Source organism: Xenia sp. Carnegie-2017, unplaced genomic scaffold (assembly GCF_021976095.1).
Source record: "Xenia sp. Carnegie-2017 unplaced genomic scaffold, XeniaSp_v1 HiC_scaffold_25, whole genome shotgun sequence".
Taxonomy (NCBI): domain Eukaryota; kingdom Metazoa; phylum Cnidaria; class Anthozoa; order Malacalcyonacea; family Xeniidae; genus Xenia; species Xenia sp. Carnegie-2017.
In genome coordinates, this window is record NW_025813488.1 from 6,435,432 (window position 1) to 6,458,570 (window position 23,139).

General features: G+C 33.9%; 1 protein-coding gene and 3 long non-coding RNA genes across 12 annotated transcripts in view; 3 read left to right on the forward strand and 1 right to left on the reverse strand.

Annotated features, from left to right (window-relative positions):
* Positions 1-23,139, reverse strand: part of LOC124453075 (cannabinoid receptor 1-like) — a 109,691-nt gene that overhangs the window by 38,520 nt on the left and 48,032 nt on the right. The window contains exons 1-4 of one of the 9 annotated variants that reach the window (XR_006950966.1): positions 6,453-6,699; positions 6,016-6,242; positions 731-1,010; positions 313-338 (exon numbers count right to left, since the gene is read on the reverse strand). Coding sequence is in view for 7 of the 9 variants with exons in the window: in XM_047003821.1 (XP_046859777.1) it covers positions 3,941-4,870; positions 6,016-6,186 (1,101 nt within the window). In the remaining 2 variants the exon portion in view is untranslated. Of the gene's footprint in view, positions 1-312; positions 339-730; positions 1,011-1,599; positions 3,548-3,632; positions 4,871-6,015; positions 6,243-6,452; positions 6,704-23,139 lie in introns of those variants that run through there. The other 8 variants (XM_047003821.1, XM_047003822.1, XM_047003820.1 and 5 more) reach the window with 8 other exon arrangements.
* LOC124453530 lies at positions 6,775-11,661 on the forward strand. Its single transcript, XR_006951121.1, has 3 exons — positions 6,775-7,010; positions 10,195-10,287; positions 11,201-11,661. It is a non-coding gene; the product is annotated as an uncharacterized LOC124453530 (long non-coding RNA).
* On the forward strand, positions 16,898-17,318 carry LOC124453507. The gene is made up of 2 exons (XR_006951097.1): positions 16,898-17,111; positions 17,179-17,318. It is a non-coding gene; the product is annotated as an uncharacterized LOC124453507 (long non-coding RNA).
* On the forward strand, positions 17,327-18,312 carry LOC124453514. The gene is made up of 3 exons (XR_006951105.1): positions 17,327-17,527; positions 17,613-18,074; positions 18,204-18,312. It is a non-coding gene; the product is annotated as an uncharacterized LOC124453514 (long non-coding RNA).

Here is a 23,139-nt window from a genome sequence, read left to right on the forward strand (position 1 = left end):
CATCCGTCTAGAGAACTTTCGTTTTCGATAAAATTTATGTACGTAAATGTCAGTGAATCACATAGAGTAAAACCGCATAAAATATTTTAATCTAGGTATTGCATTATTACGCTGTGGTAGCTATGTTTTTCTGTTGCATTCATTTTTTTAATCTCTCTTTTGTGTATTCATTTTTAAATTAGTACTTACCTTATATAAACTGATTTTCCGATTGGGTCAATTAGATAACAGTGATAAACTCTAATTATTGAGATTCGGCATTTCTATGGCATCTTTTACTTCACTATACTTTGAACCAATCATAAACCTTGATTTTGTGTTTGCATCTTTAAATCGACCTGCAGTGTAAACCTTATTTTAAGTCACTCAACTTTAAATGCATTTTTAATTTTTTATATTTATTACAAAAATGGACATTGAGATGATGATGAAATGTAAAAGTATGCTTTATTTTCTATCCTATGTGACAACCTGAGGTTTTTACGATGTGTTCTATTATGAAACTTTGCATTTAAAGTGTTTTCTCTTTGTAAGCGGAAATGCTCGAATGACGTCATCGATGAAATTCCTATGCTCATTATTTAATATTGACAGCAATAAATAAAAGTCCTGTTGAACGTACGCTGTGCAAGATTACTACAATAAAAACTCTATGATTGCATAACTGATTTTCTAACTATAGACCTCTATAAAAAAGTATAACTAATCTTCAGTGCATGTGTCGTCATACATAGCTAACTGTTCTCCCCGTCGATTGTCATTACGTCAACATATTCATCGCTGCTTTGTGAACTTTTTCTTTTTTTCTCTTGCTCGTCGATTTTGAAACCATATTTTGATTTTGTTTTCCGGTAACGTCAGTTCCAAACACAAACTACGAACTTCATCACTTGTCAAGTACTTCATTGTTTCAAACTTGTTTTCCAGGGTCGTCAGCTGTTTGGGAGTGAATGGAACTCTGGGATTGCGACCGGACTTTCGTTTCTGTTTCGGTCGACGTTTACTTGACTCTGAAACAGGACAAGACACAGCGTCGAGACATGGGTTACATACAATAAAAAGAATGGGGGTGAGGGGGGGGGGGTATATGGGGTGTACGTTTGTCAGCAGGTTGTGTGATTGGATTAAAACACATCAATATACATGCATAAAATATAATTTAAACCGCAACAAATTGTGGCCATGTATTCATGTAGCCTAAACAAGAGCAAACATATAAATCACTTTTAGAAATATACGTTGACGAAAAAGGCTTGCAATACATATTTTAATATGTGGTGTTTTAACGAAAATTATTATCGTAGCTTCAAATATCAAGCATGACGTCAACAAAACTTTCATAAAAAGTTTATTTGAAAATTACAATGTCGTCATACCAGGCAATATTAACCAATAAAATAACCACGCATGTTATGGACTTTCACATTAATTTATCTGTCATAATTGAATCATACAATAAAAATGATATGCAGATTTGAAAGGAAAAAGAAAAAATTCTATGTCAACTAGAAAATACAATTGTGCTTATAGAACTATGAAAGGTGACCGTAAGACAGAGTCTATACATGACAAAAATAATTCCGTTTTTCAAAGTCAAACATGTATACATGGGTTTGTTCGTCGTTGAATTTTAGATGGAAAAGCAAAAAGTAATAAAAAATAAGTTGAAGACAACAATCAAACACTCTTCGTTCATACACTGCATATTTTAGGTTTTAACATTCAAACATCTTTTTCCACTTGAATAGTCCAAACTGAACGACGCCTTTAAAATATTTATAAAACAAAGGAAAAAGTATTTTTAGTTCTACGATCCGTCATATCCATCACATGCATAGAGTTTTGACGCATCTCATGCGCAACTATATAGGACTCTCTGATGTTTTAATTGCTCAGAGCATTTAAAAAACAGCTGATATTTCAAGAAGTCAAAATGAACTTATATGTTATGTCATGAACTTGTCATAGAGATTTCTAAGATTACATGAATGCTGGGAATTCTACTATATACTTTTACTAACTATATAGACAATGAGCATATAGGATGTTAGTAATATCATGTAATACATTATTCTTACGTTATGAAGTTAAAGCTAAAGTTAGAAAATGCTACAGGCCAACATTTAATGAGCATGTATATATGTATAGATTATATAACCCCTATTTACTACATTTTCAGCGCCTTTACGTTGGGATTTATGATTGAAGATATTTTCCAACAAGAAATAACTAAAATAGCTGTTATTGATTAAAAAAACGGTGATTATACTGTATGAGCACTCTATTTAATGGAACTGTAGCATCTGTATAACAGGAACTGCTTTATGTACTTTGTTTATTACAAGTAAGGCTAAAATTGTGTAGGTCAGCTCAAAGTCATTAATGATTTAATGAAAATATGAAAATTTATTTAACACACGTACAACTGTAACGATTTTATTTAAAGGAGGATGTGAAGATTACTCAGACAAAAAATTTCGTATGTATAAAAACAAGTAGTTTCGAATGTTCATTTTTTGTGAATGCTGTTTTGCAAAGTTAGAAGATTCTATTCCATCTGGCAACGCTACGTACTTAACACACGTTGTCACTACAGTTTATAAAAGCACTTGATGCTTCAATGCAGTTGAACACCGATACAAAATATAATTTTGCTCAAGCTGTGTCTAAAATGAACCAAACAATAGCGAAATTATTGGCAAAACATAAAACACTGTATACCCATATAACCAATAAAGCAACATATAGTAATAGGACACGGCTTTCGGTTCTCATCATTTTTTATCTGTCAAGTGTTCTCTTGTTGCTTAAAGACTTTGAAAGGTATTATCCAAACTAAGAACAGCCCGAATCCATTTAGTAAACTCAAGCTGTTAAGAAGCTTGATGTCTGTGTTTAAAAACACTTGATGCTTGATGGTATAAATATAGCTGTGCCATAGGAATGATGTACTGGCAGTAAATCTACTTTGAAACTTGAAGAATTGGACGTCAAGCTTCTCTTGGGCTGTTGTGTAAAGTATGAAAGGGTTGAAATATGGCCTTGTTCTTTTCTTCATATTGTGTTTTTTTCTTCCTACTGTGCATAACCAAAATGGTTGTGGTTGAATGGCGAATCTTTGGAGAATCCAATTGAACTGGAAAACAAAAAGGAAAAGCGTCAGCTGCATCACCATATGAAAAAAAGAGGATGTCCTTATTCTAGCGTAACATGGTGTGGAGGAAGACGTTCAAATATCTTTATGGACAATAAATAAATGTATTCATTAAAGTGTATTGTTCATTGTTCGTTTATTATCAGCTTATCCTATCAAACACTAAAATTATACAAATATAGTTGTATGAAAATTTAATGTGTATGTGTGAATTTTAAGACTATGCTCATTTCTGCCTTCCTCTTTTTGCTAGTGCAGATAAAATGCTACATATTGATAGATTGTTAAACATACTTTTTCTTGCAAACTATAAAGTATAATTAAAAACGATTCTGGCTGAATTTTTAAATACATGCTGATTGCTGACCATGCTGTTTTATCAATGAAAACGTTCTGCCATTTTGAAAGAAGTTAAGTCTGTAAGGGCAACTTGCTTTTCTTGTGAAATTTTCGATGCAACAAAGCTGCCAAGTTTTACCTGTTACACAAAGCTTCTGCTCACGCTAAATTCAATGTAGAGAATTTCTTCGTAAAGATGTAAATAAGCAGCAAGGAGGACAACGTATTATTAGATACGATATTGTACTATGTTTTGATGTGGTTATCAAAATAGTTTGTTGAAGGCAAAATTGGCTACAAATCCAAACATTACACTAAAAATTACACAAAAGTATAACTACAAATTACACTAAAGTTTATGTTATTACCTATATTAAAAAAATAATCATTGGATATATTTGTAATCAAGTTATATATGATCAATGCATAATAATCAATGCATATTATCTACAAAGCAATCGTTTCATCAGCAGAACAGAACGAAGTTGTCGATTGCTGTGCTGTATCAGTAGAAATAAAACTGTTCTTTTTAAACAACGCCTTCAGACTGTTTCGATAAACTGGAAGCCTCAGTGCATACACAATTGGATTGACAGCGAAATTCACCATGGCAACTGGTTTGTAGTAGTAAGAAAAACGCCAAGCCAATTCACTTTGTATTTTTCCAAGCCTTTGAATAAACTCCACTTGTTTGGCGACAAAATAAGGAAATGCAGTTACCAGTAATAAGACATTCAGCACAATGATTGCCTTTACAATTTCAAAGTGTTTAGTGTTGTACTGTTTAGCATTTACTTTAGTGCCTTGTCGACTTTGCAATACAACCTTAAGTATGAAACACTTCAATATGATCTGAAGTAAAACTGCGATTTCCAAGACAGCATATAACGTGATATAGATATACATAAGCTGGTCAAATTTTTTTATGTAAAGTGACGTGACTTCACCTAATGCCATACAAATGGCAATCAACCAAACTGTGGCGCATAATATGTAAATTTTCTTCGTTGATAATATTTGTTGTCTGTATTTGGGATATTTTGCAATCATGTAAGTTTGCCATGTGAGTGATGTCAAGTGAAAAAATGAGCCCGCAGCCCCAAACATCCAAAAGAAAAGGACAGAATAAATGACAGCTTCTGATGGTTTGACCTCGAACAATCTACCCAATCCAACAATCATGAATTGAGACAAAGATGCAGTGAAATCAGCTATAGATAAGCTTAAGATAGTAATCCACGGTCCTCGTCTTAGTTCGTTTATAGGATCCTTCACAATAACAACAATAAGAAGACCATTTGTTAGGACACCAACTGTGGAGACCACCATTGTTGTTATTAATATTTCTTGAGGAAGTGAGAAACTTTTCTTCGGTGTCTTATTAAATACATAAATATATGTTTATTATATGTTGCAATATTTTTAAAAACAAAAATTTGTTCTTTTTAGACGAGGAACTAAATTATAACGCTCAAATCCTGGTTCTCACTTTCGGCAAAAGTATAAATATGAGCATAACTGCAAAAGATTATCAACTGTCAGTTCTTCTTATGCTTATGTTTATGTTGCAAATGATGACCAAACTTAAATTGATGTCGTTTTACTATCATCGACTTTTGCATAAGCTTTTAAGAAAGCCCGTATATTTGATCTTGCTGTGCGAATATATCACAGTTCACACACAGTCTTATATATGAGTTTGAGAACATTGCCATTATTTATTTTTGTAGAAACTGATTTTTCAGTTTCCACTGTGTGTGAACTGTGATATGTTCGCATAGCAAGATCAAATATACGGGCTTTCTTTTACGCCACCACATAAAGTAAACATAATTTGAGGAATGTTGTAATTTTTATGTTTTGTTCTTATCAAGGCAACCAACACAAGCTTTGCTATGAAAATTCCAATTTCACGAGGAAGAAACCATGTTGAATATCATGTAATTGCCTAGTTCATTACACAGAGAAGATATTGATGAAAATATCATATCTCGGTACATATAAAAAAAATGAAGTTCTTGATATGCATGGAGAAATATGCAGATGTTGTCTTTTGCCTGGTACTCTTGAACTCTTGAAGAAAGCAGGCAAGTGAAAATGACTTGATATTGTAAATATGCATAGAATAATGGTAATTCTAAACAATTTCTCGTATTGTTTTGATATTTTTCGTTCGTATTCGCAGATATTGGTGAAATCGTTTTATGCATGTTTTATCATACAGTTATTTGATTTTGCCAAATAATTATGGATAGCAATGTTTATCTTTACAGCTTACCATGAAGCCACAAAATGCTAATTAAATGCACTGCACTTAATAGTTTTGCTTATTCTCAAAATGTCAAATTTCATGATAAAATCACTGCATGTAACGTTGTTGAGTAATACAAAAGAGCAAACGCGTTTACGTTTCTCTCGCATGCTTGTATATGTATTTCTTTGAATGCATTTCTCTTTGCAGTCAACAAAGCACTCGAGTTTATTTTCATGACTTATAATACTTTTTATACAATACTACTTACTTTTGTATTATTTTGCGAAACAGAGGAATTCCTTGTGCAATTTACTTGATCTATTTTAGTCGAATTGCACATTTTGATAGAATTGTCGCCAGCTTTGACCACTGGCACTGGATATATATTCAACAAACATATCAAAACAACGTAACTATAAACATATTGTACAGGTACCATAGCGTGACCTCAGAAATTGATTTTATGTAAGGAAATGTACGCCGGGTTCCACCTGTCTAAAAAATAATATAATTTACTTATACAAAATCTAATTTGAAGTGTACAAGGTCTGGTAATTACATAAATCGATGACTAAAATTTGATTTAAAAGGATTCGATAAACCACATGTCGAAATGTTTTATTAATCGTACTATCAGCTCAAACGAACGACAGGGTTTGGTAAAACGCCGTAATCCTGTTATTACAAATAATAATTATTATATACCTCCAAGACTAACTTCTTTGTCGTCTGCTGGCCTTCTTAAAATAAGTTTTGGATCTTATAAAAAAAACGACTTTCGCGTTCGTCGTGTGATGCGTTCTTAACTCTTCTTCTTAAAAATACTCAACTGATAGCAAAATAAAATGTCTTATATGGTATGGTAAATTAAGATCGTGTGTATGTATCTGGTGTTTTGAAACAGACAAAACAAATATTCTTCTGGGTTGACGTTGACGTCCGGTGTGGCTTAACAGCTACGTCAGACTAATTCAAAACTTGGGCTGGGCATCATGATTATGTACACAAACTTCTCACGTATACAGGAAGTACTGACAAAGGAGAAAATGGATAATTGGCTGTATGTTTGTGTAGAAAGTGAGACGAAGTATCCCTGCACGCGATGTATTGAATTCTACTTTCATCAATATTGCAGTGAACTGATTCACTCACCAAAATAAATTTCATCCGTGTACAGAACGTCTTGTTGTATTAAAAAGTTATGGCTTTACCAGGGCCCAGGGTGGTCTCATGTTATTGAGAATTCTTAGCAAAGTCTTTGTTGTAGGTATCTTGATTTGTCAGATTTCAAAACATAAATTCGTTCAATGTTAAGAATAACGTACTAATAAATGCTATAGCAAAATTTTATTTTGACAAGACGAATATTGCTATTTCTTTAATATTCAATTCTTCAAAATGATTTTAATTAATCTACCATCGTTAGACATAGTGAGTAATGTTAAGTAATTACAATCAGTGTTTCTGACTCTCGTACCTCTGATTCAAAGGCTATTCATGAATGGTTTTCAATGATTTTGCATACACACCACCGTCATATACGATAACTTACTCCTAATATAAAGTTTGAATCCTTAAAAGACCAAATCACACGATCGCTAACTACCCTCTAATCCATTCATCCCGAGCTAAATATTGAAGGTTTACACAATTCTTCACCCTAGTCCTTTTAGCAATTCTCTTGAATCATGTGCCGTCATTTTGATCAATGGCAACTTTTACTGAATAAGTCTTCATGAATGACTCTTCTGAATGACTCTTCAAAAATAAGTTTAATGATTTTGCTCTTCGTGTGTATATTAGATAAGACTTTTTTCCCATTTTCCATCACTACTTTCACTCAAACAAGATGATTAGAGATTTTGCAGGGGAGACAATTTAAACATTGTGCATATTTGTCATGGAGACAGTCAAATATCGATTATAGCAAGATGACATATCATGTAATATTTAATTTATCACACAAAGCGTATTTTGATTTGGAGGGCTTATGAGAAGTACCTTTCACTGGCTTTGCAGGCACAAAATCTGATCGTATGATGTCTAATCAGATTATTGTGTGATAAGTTGTTATTAACTTGCCTTTACGCAGGTGCTTAGATACTTTGATTGCATCTGTGCCCACGAACTGGTGTCCAGTGTATTATCAAAGTTCATAGTTGAGAAATGAGAATGATTGAGATGAGATTGTTTGTTTTATTTATGAATTTTAAGACCAATTTGTGGAGATAACGGTGTGAAATTATCTTTTCCATGACAGCATTCACAAGAAGATTATAAAGATTAGCTGGGTTTTTTTTGTAAGGAGTAGGTACGATTTTGTTAGCGTATTTTATTTTTGTAATTATGTGATGAATTTTGCCAATGCTCTTAGGTCTTAACTCTCGAGCCTCGTGTTCATAAAACATTATTTATGTCGATTCTTAATGTCAAAAATATTTTCGAAAATTTTTTGTTCCGTTAAAAACGAAATTCCCAGCGAGAAATCCAGTCACATTTGCACAAGAGAAAAAGATATTTTATTCTTGAATTTAAAATTCAAATATGGCGGTAAAAATATTGCTCCAAGTGTTTTGAGTTCAACGGATATTATATCTTAACCTTGTGTATATATGTTTAAGTATGTATAAAAATTTTATTTCAAGAGGGTAACAGACAACAGTCAAATAGACTGATAAACTATTGGCTCTTTTATACTATATATACAAATGTATATCAAAATTCTAAAATTATACTATAATATATATTTAAAAAAGGATCATGCACTCAACTTTAAAACATCTATATACTTCTTGTTTAGTCAGCATGAATTTGACTTCAAGTACGTTAATTTTTGGCAGTCTGTGTGACGTGTATTTATTTGATCATGGAGCATTTTGTTTATTAAAACGCGTGCCAAAAACACCTTTGTTTTTCTATATATGCACTCGTACTTAAGCGTATTGTAATCTGGGCTAGAATTTGTGATAAGCAAAAACGTGTCGTTAGAGTGATACAATAGCTATTATTGATACACCGAGTTCAATTCCTTACAAAGTTTCTTGATTGTTTGAGTTAGTTTCTTGAAACCCATTGACATAGACGAATAGTGAAAAGGCAAAACATCAAAACCACTTAAACACGGGCAAACCACTTAAACATTGGCAAACCACTTAAACACGGGCAAACCACTTAAAAATGGGCAAACCACTGGTTTTGAGGACGTTGCTCTGATGCTGCTTGTATTTTCTGAAAATGTATTTTTGTTTTGCTCAAATGATAATGGTGTATAACATGATATACAGAGCAAAAAATTCTCTAAAAGAAGACTTTATTATGGATAAATCTATAACCGTGGGTGTGTGTGGGTGTTCTGATGTGCATTTTGTGTGAAGCACCTGTCAGTCGGCCTGTTTTGAACAGGTACGTCTTTCAAAACTTCATATCTTTCACTTTGATTGTCATTAGTTAACGATGGGATCAAAGTTTCAGATTGAAGCTCTCTTTTCTTCATTGTCTGTCAATGTTTTTGGCTCAGATTAAAATCAATGATTTCTTCTGGTTAAGTGAAAATAGTTCTCGATCTTTTCCCGCTAAAGTGGATGAATTTATGCACGTGATGATTGTAGTAATCTTCTTAGTGCAGTGGCATCCTCCCGTTATACAAACATATTTCTTATTGTGATTAAAGGAAATGTCTTCCGTCTTCACCGAAATGATCAGAGATGATGGTTTGTGTGTGTCTGTGTGTCAGTGTATGTGGGAGGGGGGGGGGGTAGGCCCGGCTGTTAAGTGTGTCCATTAATTGTTTGATATATTAGTATTTTTCAGGGAAATTGACTTCCATCTTGTGTATCTAAGACTAGGGATGGTGGTGCATATTTCTCTTCAACCCTGTCCTAAATCCATCCTTCGTTTTGACGTATCATTATATTCTTGATAAATGACTAATGATGTCTCACCCTGGCACTTCTATTTCAAAATGTGGTCAGTCGTCTAGTTTTTTCAATATTGCAGTGAACTGATTCACTCACAAAAATAAATTTTATTCGTGTACAGAATGAATTGTTGTTATTTAAAAGTTATGGCTTTACCAGGGCCCAGCGTGGTCTCATGTTATTGAGAATTCTTAGCAAAGTCTTTGTTGTAGGTATCTTGATTTGTCATATTTCAAAACATAAATTCGTTCAATGTTAAGAATAACGTACTAATAAATGCTATAGCTAAATTTCCTGTTTCAGCACACAATGAAAGTTTGTGCTTTGTGTCATCACAAAAATTTTTTTGTGTAAGAAAACTTTTCATCATAACGCAAGTAGAATAAAAACTATGCAAATTTCATTTTGATGGTTCATCGTTATTGTTTCTTTTGGCTCATATGCCTGTGATGAAAGGATTCTGTATTTAAGCTGTCCGTGCACTTGCGACTGTACGTTAGCTGCGTACACATTTTCTTTATTTTGAACAGATCAACTTACTATTTGAGCGATGGAACGAAGCTCTGTTTATACCGAAGTATTTGTTTTCCAATATAACCTCCAAGTAGCAGCCGATATATGAAGTAAGTTTGTTGTCATTTTTTCAACAAGCTATAGAAAATTTAACAAACATCCAAGACTCATTTTTTCTTTCAAAATTTTTATCGAAGCATTAAGTAAATCTGTAACGTCTCTAAGTTCAAGGTTTATTTGATTAATGATATGTACCTTTAAAAAAGTATTACACTTCTGATCTTTCTCATAAAGAAAAATCAAAAAGTTGGCTGTAAATTTTAGTCAGTTAAAATCTCGCTACAAATCATGATAGTTTCTTTGTCTTTCATCTTCTCTTTAACACTATGCTAATATTACCTATACTATACCAAATAAAAAGTTTATATATTAATCATGAAGTTATGAACGATGAATGTAGTTATATCGCAAATGTTTCATTGGTGGACGGGAAGGAAAAGTCCGTTGACTGGGATGTTGGAGTAAAAGCAGTATTCTTCTTTCTAAACAACGCCTTTATACTGTTTCGATAATCTGGAAGCCTCAGTGCATACACAATTGGATTGAGAGCAAAATTCATCATGGCCACTGGCTTATAGTAATATGAAAAACGTCCAGCCAATTCACCTTGTAGTTTCCCTAGCCTTTGAATAAACTCCACTTGTTTGGCGACAAAAAAAGGAAATGCAGTTACCAGTAATAAGACATTCAGCACAATGATTGCCTTTACAAATTCAAGGTGTTTAGTGTTGTGCTGTTCAGCATGTACTTTAGTGTCTTATCGACTTAGCATTACTACCTTAAGTATGAAACACTTCAATATGATCTGAAGTAAAACAGCGATTTCCAAGACAGCATATACTGTGATATAGATATACATAAGCTGGTCAAATTTTTTTATGTAAAGTGATGTGACTTCAGCAAATGCCATGCAAATGCCAATCAACCAAACAGTCGCACATAATTTGTATATTTTTCTGGTAGACAACATCTGTCGGCTACGTATGGGATACTTTGCAATTATGTAAGTTTGCCATGTGAGTGATGTCAAGTGAAAAAATGAGCCCGCAGCCCCAAACATCCAAAAGAAAAGGACAGAATAAATGACAGCTTTTGATGGTTTTACCTCGAACAATTTACCCAATCCAACAATCATGAATTGAGACAAAGATGCAGTGAAATCAGCTATAGATAAGCTTAAGATGGTAATCCACGGTCCTCGTCTTACCTTGTTTAAAGGATCCTTCACAATAACAACAATAAGAAGACCATTTGTAAGGACACCAACTGTGGAGATCACCATTGTTGTTATTAATACTTCTTGAGGAAGTGAGAAACTTTTCTTCGGTTTCATATTAAATACATAAATATATACTTATTAAATTTTTGTAATTACATACAATAGAATTTTTGTTTATAAACTTACATCACTTTGATTACGAAAACCAGTCTCATTCCTTGTGCAATTTGTCTGGTTTGTTTGAGTCGAGTTACACATTTTTCCCAAATCACCAGCATTGGCCATTGGATGCACTTTCATCAAACTTGTAAGAATAAGGAATCCATAGACAAAGGAAAGATAGACGTTTTGGAAATGCCTTTTAATTATCATAGTGAGACCCTAGATAATATGGTGCGTTGCTTTTCTTTCACTTTGAATTTGATATTGACAGAGTTGTTCCCCCTAAAATCAAGTAAGCGTTGTGTATATGAATGTTTTTATGCAGTGCGATAATTGAAATTAAATGAAGATATGATGTTCGCACTTTGCTGGACAATTTAAGCAATCGTCTCAGGACCTGAAAAAATCATGTGACACAACTAAGCGTTGTGTGTGTTGGAGTTGTATTTCATCGTCGTGCACATACAAATTGTTTACAGATTTATTTGGCGTGGGTTTCCGGAAATCTTGTATCATATTTACGGCACGTTTATAGAGGATCGTTAGTATGATTATCGTTTTTGCGAAAAACTGCAAACGTTTTGTCATTTGTCTGTTTACAGTACACAATCAACATCTTTGTACGAGATTTTTTTAAATACAGAAACCTCGTTATTTTATAAGTTCCCACGTAATTTTGCTTTCACTCGTGGATTTTCTTTCACTCTATTCTCTAAATCATTGTGTATAGATTTTGAAATATTCGGAACTTGTTTTTAATTCAATATTCGACAAGTGTCGTGTTAGTATTTGAAGGAAAGCATGAATAAACAAGAAACAAAAACATATTAGTAAACAAGATTATCATACACTGTTTTGATAATGGAAATATCTCAGGTAACTTAAGTTGTGTAACGCAAAACGAGTGGTTAAATATACGTGATGCATAATAAAGAATGTTGAAATTCGTGATCAAATGCATATGGTAATCACAAATTTTTATAACCGCAGACTGCCCCATCCTTGTCTTTAGCGAGTAGTTGTCAAATATTCAATGAGAACATCATACCTTGTTCATTGTTTAATCGGATAGTGAAAACTTTTGTCTTATGTATGGTATTCTTTGTATTTCATTGACATGCATCTAACGTTTATATTATACATGATGAAAATTCTAATCTGCTTGTAAAATTTTTATTAAGTAAACATTAATAGAACCATATAGAACTATTTGTAATTTAATATTTTTGATAAAAGTAGGTACAGATTGGATTGGGTCGCTCAAATCCAGTAACAACTGACGAAGAGCGGACGCAACAGCTGAAATTTGTTGACAGATCAACATCCCGCAGACAGCCGTAAATTCCATTATTAAGGTGTGATTGTCGAATGCATTACTAATGCTGTTGTTGAAGATGGAGATGGCTCAGTGTTGAGTCATGCTCATAAACCACAAAAACATGTTAACGAAATAGTATATGCGTAGTTTAGTTTATCAATGTATCCGTTCTCACACAGCTATGAGCCAAGGAACAGTTATTGACGTTAGTTAAATTTCCTTATGTACCATATATAGCTTAAATAGAGGAACTACTCCGACCAATAATAATATTTGTTGTTTGTAATAAAGAGTATAAATACTGCTCTGTAAAATAATAAAAATCAGTTCGATCATTAAGTTCACTCGTGGTTGTTACTGAAGGTATAGAGTATACTAAGAAAGAGATATGGTGAGTAACTCGAACTCAACACTCAGTGTGTCGAATTTTGCATCATGACAAAGACACGTTAAATGTAGAAAAGGTCCCTTTAACTGGGAGTTTCATTCGAGAATCATTTGCACAGCTGTAATAAGATGTTTTACCGCGCATGAGATCAATCATCCTACGCAGTGACCCAGACACATTCACACATTAACTTTAATGAAAATGAAAGACAGATTTTAAAGAAATCTGACAATGCCAAAAAAATGATGAAAACAACGTCGAAGTCTCCTTAGGACGAAACAAAACCAGAGCCAAATATTCAGAGAATATTACTGTGCATTACATAATGACTTCATCATCAAAATGAGCACCACTTTCACATGCCATGAAAAATTATTCAATTTTATCAGTTTGCCTGTGCAGCTGCTTTTTCACGTGTCGAATATGTTTATTTGAGCAGGCGATTTGAAATCAACACTAGACGCGTCAAATGTAATTCATGCAAGACCTTGAACGTTTCTAAATCAAAATAATTGATTTGGAATATGAAATAGAATTCAATGCACATGATTCACTTACCAAGGATGTTTATGTATGACGCAGTTTTTAGACCAAAAAGCATACACTTAACGAAGCTTTCACTTTAAAAAATTTGTGCATAAGACAAAATATGATAAACTCGATCAATGCAGACAAAAATCCACTTACTTAAAGTACGCAAGACTAATGTTGATTATGTTAATTATTCTGAAAGGGCACATTAAAGTTATGGATTCACCATGCGGGACGTAAATCATGTGCGAACAATAATTGATAAAACGAACAACCTCACAACTTTTCCGTAGGAAGTTAACGAATGTCACTATAGGCAGTATTCCTTAATAAAACGTTTGAAACATTAATTTTTTAGTGTTAACTGACGCAAACCTTGCTGAAACCTATATAACATTTTTAACTACATTATGACCTCAGTAAAATCAAATGCATTTACCAGCAAGCAAAGCATTCAAATTACTAATGCAAAAATACGTTCATGTAGTTTCATCCGAATCAGAATCGTGTGATGCATGAGGAAAAGTTTCATCAGTTAAAAGGTAAAATGCTAATACAATTTAGACCATACATCGTGGGAACAAAAATTCGATACCCATAGAACTAAAAAACATATTCATCGCATTCACGTTTCTAATTATTAATCATTATGTAGCATAGTATCAAACCGCCACTCACATCGAGGTGAGTTGAGAAAAAAAATCGGAATATCGCTTGCTTTTTTTTTCGTAGCTAATAGTAATATTGACTAGGACATCATTTTGTAGTGTACAAAATGAGATTTTTTCTCAACAACGATTTTCTTTGACACAACATGTTATATAATAGAATAAAATATTTATAATCACAGGTGTGAATAAATCAACTGAGAAGTACTGACAAGTCGAAGCTGACTGGTAAGGTGTTTATTTGTGAGCTTACTTCTGTGTTTGCTCTTAGTAAATTTCATTTTGGAGAAAAACTGCTCACAGGAATAAGTGCTCCCGAAGAGTGAGATCATTTTTTTGGCATGTTTCTCCAAAATTGAATGCTTTCCACATAGATACTTTTTATAGAAAGTTATAACATCATTGCTGTCATATGCTCTTTTCAAATCCATGTCATACTGCAAATCAATTACCTCCATTTGATAGCAGTCTGGAATATCATCTGGTGTCACATCAAATGGTTGAGAAAAGAGCTTGAACTCCATTTCATGATTTTTGACGAGCGCTGCTGGTATTATCGCCTTGAGTAACATTACTTTTTAATGCACAAGGCATTCGTTAATTTTACATTTAAAACAATTGAAAATATGACAATTTTGTAAGTAAAAGTTACTGAGACCTCACCTGTAATTCTCAATAGTATATATAACTTGAAAAAGAAGATTTTTAAATAATTCAAGACAAAGAATCTTAAATGACCCACGCTACTCGAAAGATAACTAAACGTCCTTGAACTGGTGTGTTTTATTCGGCTATGCCACTATGTTAAGAACCGTATTTTTTGCGCAGCTTCGTAAAGTTCATGGTAAAAAAAGATAATTGTCTTGGCATCACTGAGGGCCGTGGGTTGCACATGCCTGCTCTAATCCATGCATCCCGAGCTAAATTTTGAGGGTTTTCACAATTCTTCACCCTAGTCCTTTTAGCAATTCTCTTGCATCATATGCCGTCATTTTGATCAATGGCAGCTTTTACTGAATAATTCTTCATGAATGACTCTTCTGAATGACTCTTCAAAAATAAGTTTAATGATTTTGTTCTTCGTGTGTATATTAGATAAGTCTTTTTTCCCATTTTCCATCAATGCTTTCACTCATATAAGATGATTAGAGATTTTGCAGGGGAGACATTCAAACATTGTGCATATTTGTCATGGAGACAGTCAAATGTCGATTATAGCAAGATGACATATCATGTAATATTTAATTTATCACACAAAGCGTATTTTGATTTGTAGGTTTTATGAGAAGTACCTTTCACTGGCTTTGCAGGCACAAAGTCTGATCGTATGATATCTGATCAGATTATTGTGTGGTAAGTTGTTATTAACTTGCCTTTACGCAGGTGCTTAGATACTTTGATTGCTTCTGTGCCCACGAACTGGTATCCAGTGTATTATCAAAGTTCATAGTTGAGAATTGAGAATGGCTGAGATGAGATTGTTTGTGTTATTTATGAATTTTAAGACCAATTTGTGGAGAGTACGGTGTGAAATGATCTTTTTCATGACAGCATTCACAAGAAGATTATAAAGATTAGCTGGGGGTTTTTTTAAGGAGTAAGTACGAATTTGTTAGCGTATTTTGTTTTTGTAATTATGTGATGAATTTTGCCGATGCTCTTAAAGTGGTTATATCACGAATTTTAGCCCCCCTTTTTTATTAGCTAAATTGAAAGACCTTATTTCAGTGATTTTAAATCTGCAATTATAATTGAAATTGGATTGGTGAAAGTGATTTTATGGACGTTCAAAGTCACGATTTTCAGCATTTTTTTTGCGAACTTTTTGATCGGTATGCTAATGAGTTGTGACGTAGATAGTTGAACACATATATCAACATGGCGTATTCTACTAGTAATCTTATTAAGAAACGCGGAGGAAAACGCTGTGTTGCTGGCGGACCTAATCAAATTAGTTGCGCCAATGATTCAAAACAGAAGGAATGTCGATGCATCTGTTTCCTAAAAAGAAACAGAGCCGCAAAGACATAGAAAATGGGTAAATTTTGTGCGTAAACATAGACCGGGTTTTGAGGCTTCCTCTACCTCTGTCGGTGTTCTGCGCATTTTGATGATTCTTGTTTTGACCTTAATTTGAGCGTGCAAGTCAAGCTCAAAAGAAGGTTGAAGAAAGACGCTATCCCAACCATAGACGTGGCTGGGATTCCTGAACCATCACAGGAAGAAATAACCGATCGAAAGCGCAGACAAGTAAGTTTACGCTTGTTTATGTTAATTTTTCTTTTGTCATATAAATTCGATATAAGTTTTGTAGATTATTCGACATACTCTCCATAAGCCATCGCTGAAGGAAACATGTTCTCTCGATGAGGAAGTACCTTCTACTAGTGATGGAGCTGAGCATGTTGAAGTATGCACTGGGGAAGCAAACGATTCGCCATTTGAAGAAGAACTACATGCAGTTGGTGAAGATATTTGTAAATCCCAGTCTCCATGTAAATCGTGCCATCGTCTTAAGAAAAAACTTACATCTTTACAAAAGACTTTAAGCTGGTATAAAAGACTTTAAGCTGCACTTTATCCGTGCTGTAAGTATGGGATAATGGTATTGTTTACAATTATTTTAGGATGTAATGATCTGCATTTTTTCCTTAGTGGAACAGCAAAGACAGCAGTTACAAGACCTAACAGATGATGCAGATCAAATATTAAATAGCTCTGGGAATAAAAGTACTCGCAAATGTACTAAATGCAAAGCTCCAATGAAAGGACATCCTCGAGGTCAATGCTTCACTGAAAAAAGAATAAATTGAAGTTGGTAGATGATAGGGCAGTGGTCAGACATTGCTTGGAGCCTGTCTGGAATGGAGAAGTAAGGCACCTCCTTCCCACCACCAGCCTGAGGGTTCACCTTAGGCAAGTGATAGTACCCTCTAGCCTCCCTATCTGGGCACTGATATACACACCTTTCCTGATGATTACAGTATTGATATAACATTGAATGGTATGTATACTTGTCAGATTGAAGATGACTATCTCACTCGATTGTGCAACTAATTAATTTTCATGAATAATTTTTTTTATTGTAGTTTAATGCTCAACATGCCCTTTGTGGATGCAGTGCACTCAAGTGTGAAGACCTTATAAGATAAGTTCATGTGGCTTGCTATTTTCCATTTTACATTTATGCTATGATTTAATTCCATATAATTTTTCTTTTTTCCCAGACTGACATTGAAGAAAAGATTTTCTTTACCGTATAGTGCATCCATGTATCTCCTATTTGGTTTTCATCTAGGCATATTTCCTGACCATTCTAAACTCAGCAAAGAAGGCCAACAGTCTCTACAGTGTACAAGTAAAAGACCTTTCCATCATCGCCCCTCTGATGGTATGTAACCTTTTGTGTTACCACTTGGATATGCTTTCCGAATAAAGAAGTAAACACAAGCAGGTAAAGGCCGAGTATTCTCCCATCCCATAGACCCACAAAACCATCGCATCAACCATCTGTATGCCACAGCTCTCAAGTACCTGAAGTAAATAAAAAGGTTGGACTAATTATTGTTGATGAAACAATGTTGATGATAACATTCTTTCTCATACAATTTACAATCTTACATATTTAATGATTGTGATGCTTGGCGGCGATAAGCACGTCCATTCCTATCTCTCAATAGTGGCCCGACGTTTTCAAGGACAGCCTCATGAACTAAAGGCCCAAATTTGGCATGCTGTGTTATGCATGATATTTTCTCAATGCTGCCATCGAATGTCATTTTCTGCAAAGCTGGTCCTATTTCCTTACAGCATCTGTACTCTAATGCGCCTTCTAACAAATCGGTATGACAGCATTGACAATTACACCTGAAACGTGGGAGCATTGTGGTTTATAAAGTAACTTTATGTATATTACAAACAGGAGAAAACAACAACTTACCATTCACCGAGTGGAATTACGCCATCACTTCGTTGTTCTAAGGTCGCAGGAGAATTCCATCGGGATCATCTGGAGTATGCACTTCATCACCATCTCCTGCGAGCGGTTCATCGTCATATGCGAAGTCGTTTAAATGCTCGACATAACCCACGGATTCCGAGCTCGAATCAGATACGCATTCAGACATCGAATTCGAATTATCTGAGCACTGATTTGAAGCCATACTTTCCGGACAACTTGTTTTTTAATATTTTATTGAAAATACTGTCATTATTTGTTTTTAACACAAGAAAAACGACAACAAAATCACCTCCTATAATATAATATTATATTGACGGAAACAGACGTGTTCAACTATCTACGTCACAAGTATCAATATGGCGTCGTAAAAAATTCGCAAAAAGTACCCGACTTTGGAGGCAAAATTAAGGAACTTATATTTATCTGTTTAAGTCCAGCGACATGTCATAGTTCTTCAAATAATCCAAATTTTCAATTAAGCTAATAAAAAAGGGGGGCTAAAATTCGTGATATAACCCCTTTAAGTCTTAACTCTCGAGCCTCGTGTTCACAAAACATTATTTATGTCGCTTGTTAATGTCAAAAATATTTTCGAAAATTTGTTCCGTTAAAAACGAAATTCCCAGCAAGAAATCCAGTCACATTTGCACAAGGGAAAAAAATATTTTATTCTTGAATTTAAAATTCAAATATGGCGGTAAAAATATTGCTCCAGGTGTTTTGAGTTCAACGGATATTGTAACTTAACCTTGTATATATGTTTAAGTATGTACAAAAACTTTATTTCAAGAGGGTAACAGACAACAGTCAAATAGACTGATAAACTACTGTCTCTCTTATACTATATATGCAAATGTATATCAAAATTCTAAAATTATACTATGGTATATATTTAAAAATTGATCATGCACTCAACTTGAAAACATTTATATACTTCTAGTTTAGTTAGCATGAATTTGACGTCAAGTACGTTAATTTTTGGAAGTCTGTGTGACGTGTATTTATTTGATCATGGAGCATTTTGTTTATTAAAACGCGTGCCAAAAACACCTTTGTTTGTTTTTCTATAAATGCACTCGTACTTAAGCGTATTGTAATCTGGGCTAGAATTTGTGATAAGCAAAAACGTGTCGTTAGAGTGATATAATAGCTATTATTGATACACTGTGTTCTTGAGTGTTTGAGTAAGTTTTCTTGAACCCCATTGACATAGATGAATAGCGAAAATGCAAAACATGAAAACCACTTAATTACGGGCAAACCACTTAAACATTGGCAAACCACTGCTTTTAAGGACGTTGCTCTGATGCTGCTTGTATTTTCTGAAAATGTATTTTGGTTTTGCTCAAATAATAATGGTGTATAACATGATATACAGAGCAAAAAGCTCTCTCAAGGGACACTTTATTATGTATAAATCTATAACCGTGTTTGTGTGTTCTGATGTGCATTTTGTCTGAAATACCTGTCAGTCTGTCGCTATTGTTTTGAACAGCTACGTCTTTAAGAAATTTCATATCTTTCACTTTGAATGTCATTAGTTAACGATGGGATCAAAGTTTCAGATTGAAGCTCTCTTTTCTTCTTTGTCTGTCAATATTTTTGTCTCAGATTAAAATCAACGATTTCTTCTTGTGAAGTGAAAATAGTTATCGATCTTTTCCCGCTAAATTGGTTGGATTTGTGCACGTGTTGATTGTACTAATCTTCTTAGTGCAGTGACATCCTCCTGTTATACAAACATATTTCTTATTGTGATTAAAGGAAATATCTTGCTGTCTTCACCGAAATGATCAGAGATGATGGTTTGTGTGTGTCTGTGTGTCAGTGTATGTGGGAGGGGGGGGAGGGAGGGAAGAGGCTCGATTATTAAGTGTGTCCATTAATTGTTTGATATATTAGTATTTTGCAGGGAAATTGACTTCCATCTTGTGTATCTAAGACTGGGGGGTAGTGGAGGGTGGTGCATATTTCTCTTCAACCCTGCCCTAAATCCATCCTTGCGTTTTGACGTATCATTAAGTTCTTGATGAATGACTAATGATGTCTCAGCCTGGCTGTTCTATCTCATAATGTGGTCAGTCGTCTAGTTTTGATGTTTCTTATGTTACATTGCTATTCGTTATGGGCTTATGGCAATCGAAAAGCACTTAAAAAACATCATATAACAACACCTAATCAAAATAACAGCGTTAAAATAGCGCACTTCTATCTTTCAATGCAACTTTCTGTTATCTTTGTGATCACTAGTCTTTATCCCGAATGGGCAATTGATAAGCTGATTGTTAAGCAAATTTCTTTAAGACAGTTTTCTATCCAAAATGATTTAAAATTTCACAACATTAAAAGATTGAATGTGGGGCTCAATTTGGACTGTGCGAATGACTTGGTTTATTAAATGTTATCAATTTAAAAAGTATAAAGTCTTATAAATGAAAGAGTTATGCTGTGAAAGACTGAAAGTTATCAACAAATTAAAAATGTCTAAACATGTTTAAGGCTGGTTTAAATTAAGTCAAATTGGCCGAAGTTGTTTGAAACTTTGTACTATCCTTTGATATTATAGTTTATTCTACGGGTAGGACTCTTGTAAATAAAAGTAAAACTTTAAAAATAGAAAATCCCGTTTTCGTTCTAAATCTCCCTATACTCCGGTGTAATGTTTTACTCCCAAAATTTCATTTTAAGGATAATGAAAAATATTCCTTTTGCGCAATAGCGAATTATTGTATTCGAAGACCCATAAACCTTATAACTACTGCACAGAAATTTTTATTTCATATTTTATATTTCAAATGAAACCAAAGTTTAGTGGATTTAGAATATATAACTCATAATGATAAAGTTGTTAGCTAGTTTGTTTTACGTAAAAACAGGTGAAAATTGGAGTAAATGCATCAGTAAAATTTATTTATTCAGCAGTTCCGATTTTAATATTAGCTACACTAAAAGCTATGTCAGAAATGAAAGATTTTTAATTATCATTACAAAGTGCGTTTATTATTTCGCGCAAATTTTTTTGTTATTAAGTGATATGCAGAAATGACAGATGTTCTTTGACAACTTTTCTAAAACAGTTTATTATGTCGAATTTATGATTGTGTCGTTTTGTAAAATTGTTTTTGTTATTGGATATTGATAATATATTTTTTGCCAAAATATTTTTGTCTACTATAAAAACTATACATTAGGATTGATGAGAATTGTGTAAATGTGTGACTTGTAAAAGGATAAGACATTTTTATTTCTTTTATTGTTGAAACCTTGTGAAGACGTTTAAAAGCTCAAAGGTTCGTTCTTAAAGTTTAAAGCACAGTTTCTAATGATACAGGGGTATGGAGGATTGTCATAAATTTGTATTAAGTCATTACAGAATTAGATATCTGGAGCTCAACTCTTCACGTCATTGCTACTGTTGCTGGTACTTTTTTCGCAGGAGAGGGTGGAGAGGTGACGGTACTTCTCTTGTGGTAGAAGTGTTGGTGGTGGTGCTTGTACTTCTCTTGCGGGAGAAGAGTTGGTAGTGGTGCTTGTACTTCTCTTGCGGGAGAAAGTTGATGGTGGTGTTTGCCCTTCTCTTGCGAGAGAGAGGTTGGTGGTGGTGCTTGTATTTCTCCTGCGTTAGAGAGGTTGATGGTGGTGCTTGTACTTCTCCTGCGGGAGAGAGGTTGGTGGTGGTGCTTGTATTTCTCCTGCGTTATAGAGGTTGATGGTGGTGCTTGTACTTCTCCTGCGTTAGAGAGGTTGATGGTGGTGCTCGTACTTCTCCTGCGGGAGAGAGGTTGATGGTGGTGCTTGTACTTCTCCTGCAGGAGAGAGGTTGGTGGTGGTGCTTGTATTTCTCTTGCTGGAAAGGGGGTTGTATTGGTGGTACCAATACTTCTCTTACGTGAGAGGAGGGTGGTGGTTCTGCTGGTGGCATGTACTTGCAGAGAAGTGGTGATGCATGTGCAAGTGGTGGTGGTGGTGGTACTTCTCTTGCGAGAGAGGGTGGGAAAGTAGTTGAACCTCTTAACTCTCTGTATCGTGTGTTTCTTATGTTTTTCTACTATAAATTTAGTATTTTTCAATACAACCATCCGTCTAGAGAACTTTGTTTTTCGATAAAATTTATGTACGTAAATGTCAGTGAATAGCATAGAGTAAAACCGCATAAAATATTTTAATCTAGGTATTGCATTATTACGCTGTGGTAGCTATGTTTTTCTGTTGCATTCATTTTTTTAATCTCTCTTTTGTGTGTTCATTTTTAAATTAGTACTTACCTTATATAAACTGATTTTCCGATTGGGTCAATTAGATAACAGCGACAAACTCTAATTATTGAGATTCGTCATTTCTATGGCATCTTTTACTTCACTATACTTTGAACCAATCATAAACCTTGAATTGGTTGTTGCAGTCTTTAAATCGACCTGCAGTGTAAACCTTATTTTAAGTCACTCAACTTTAAATGCAATTTTAATTTTTTATATTTATTACAAAAATGGACATTGAGATGATGATGAAATGTAAAAGTATGTTTTATTTTCTATCATATGTTACAACCTGAGGTTTTTACGATGTGTTCCATTATGAAACTTTGCATTCAAAGTGTTTTCTCTTTGTAAGCGGAAATGCTCGAATGACGTCATCGATGAAATTCCTATGCTCAT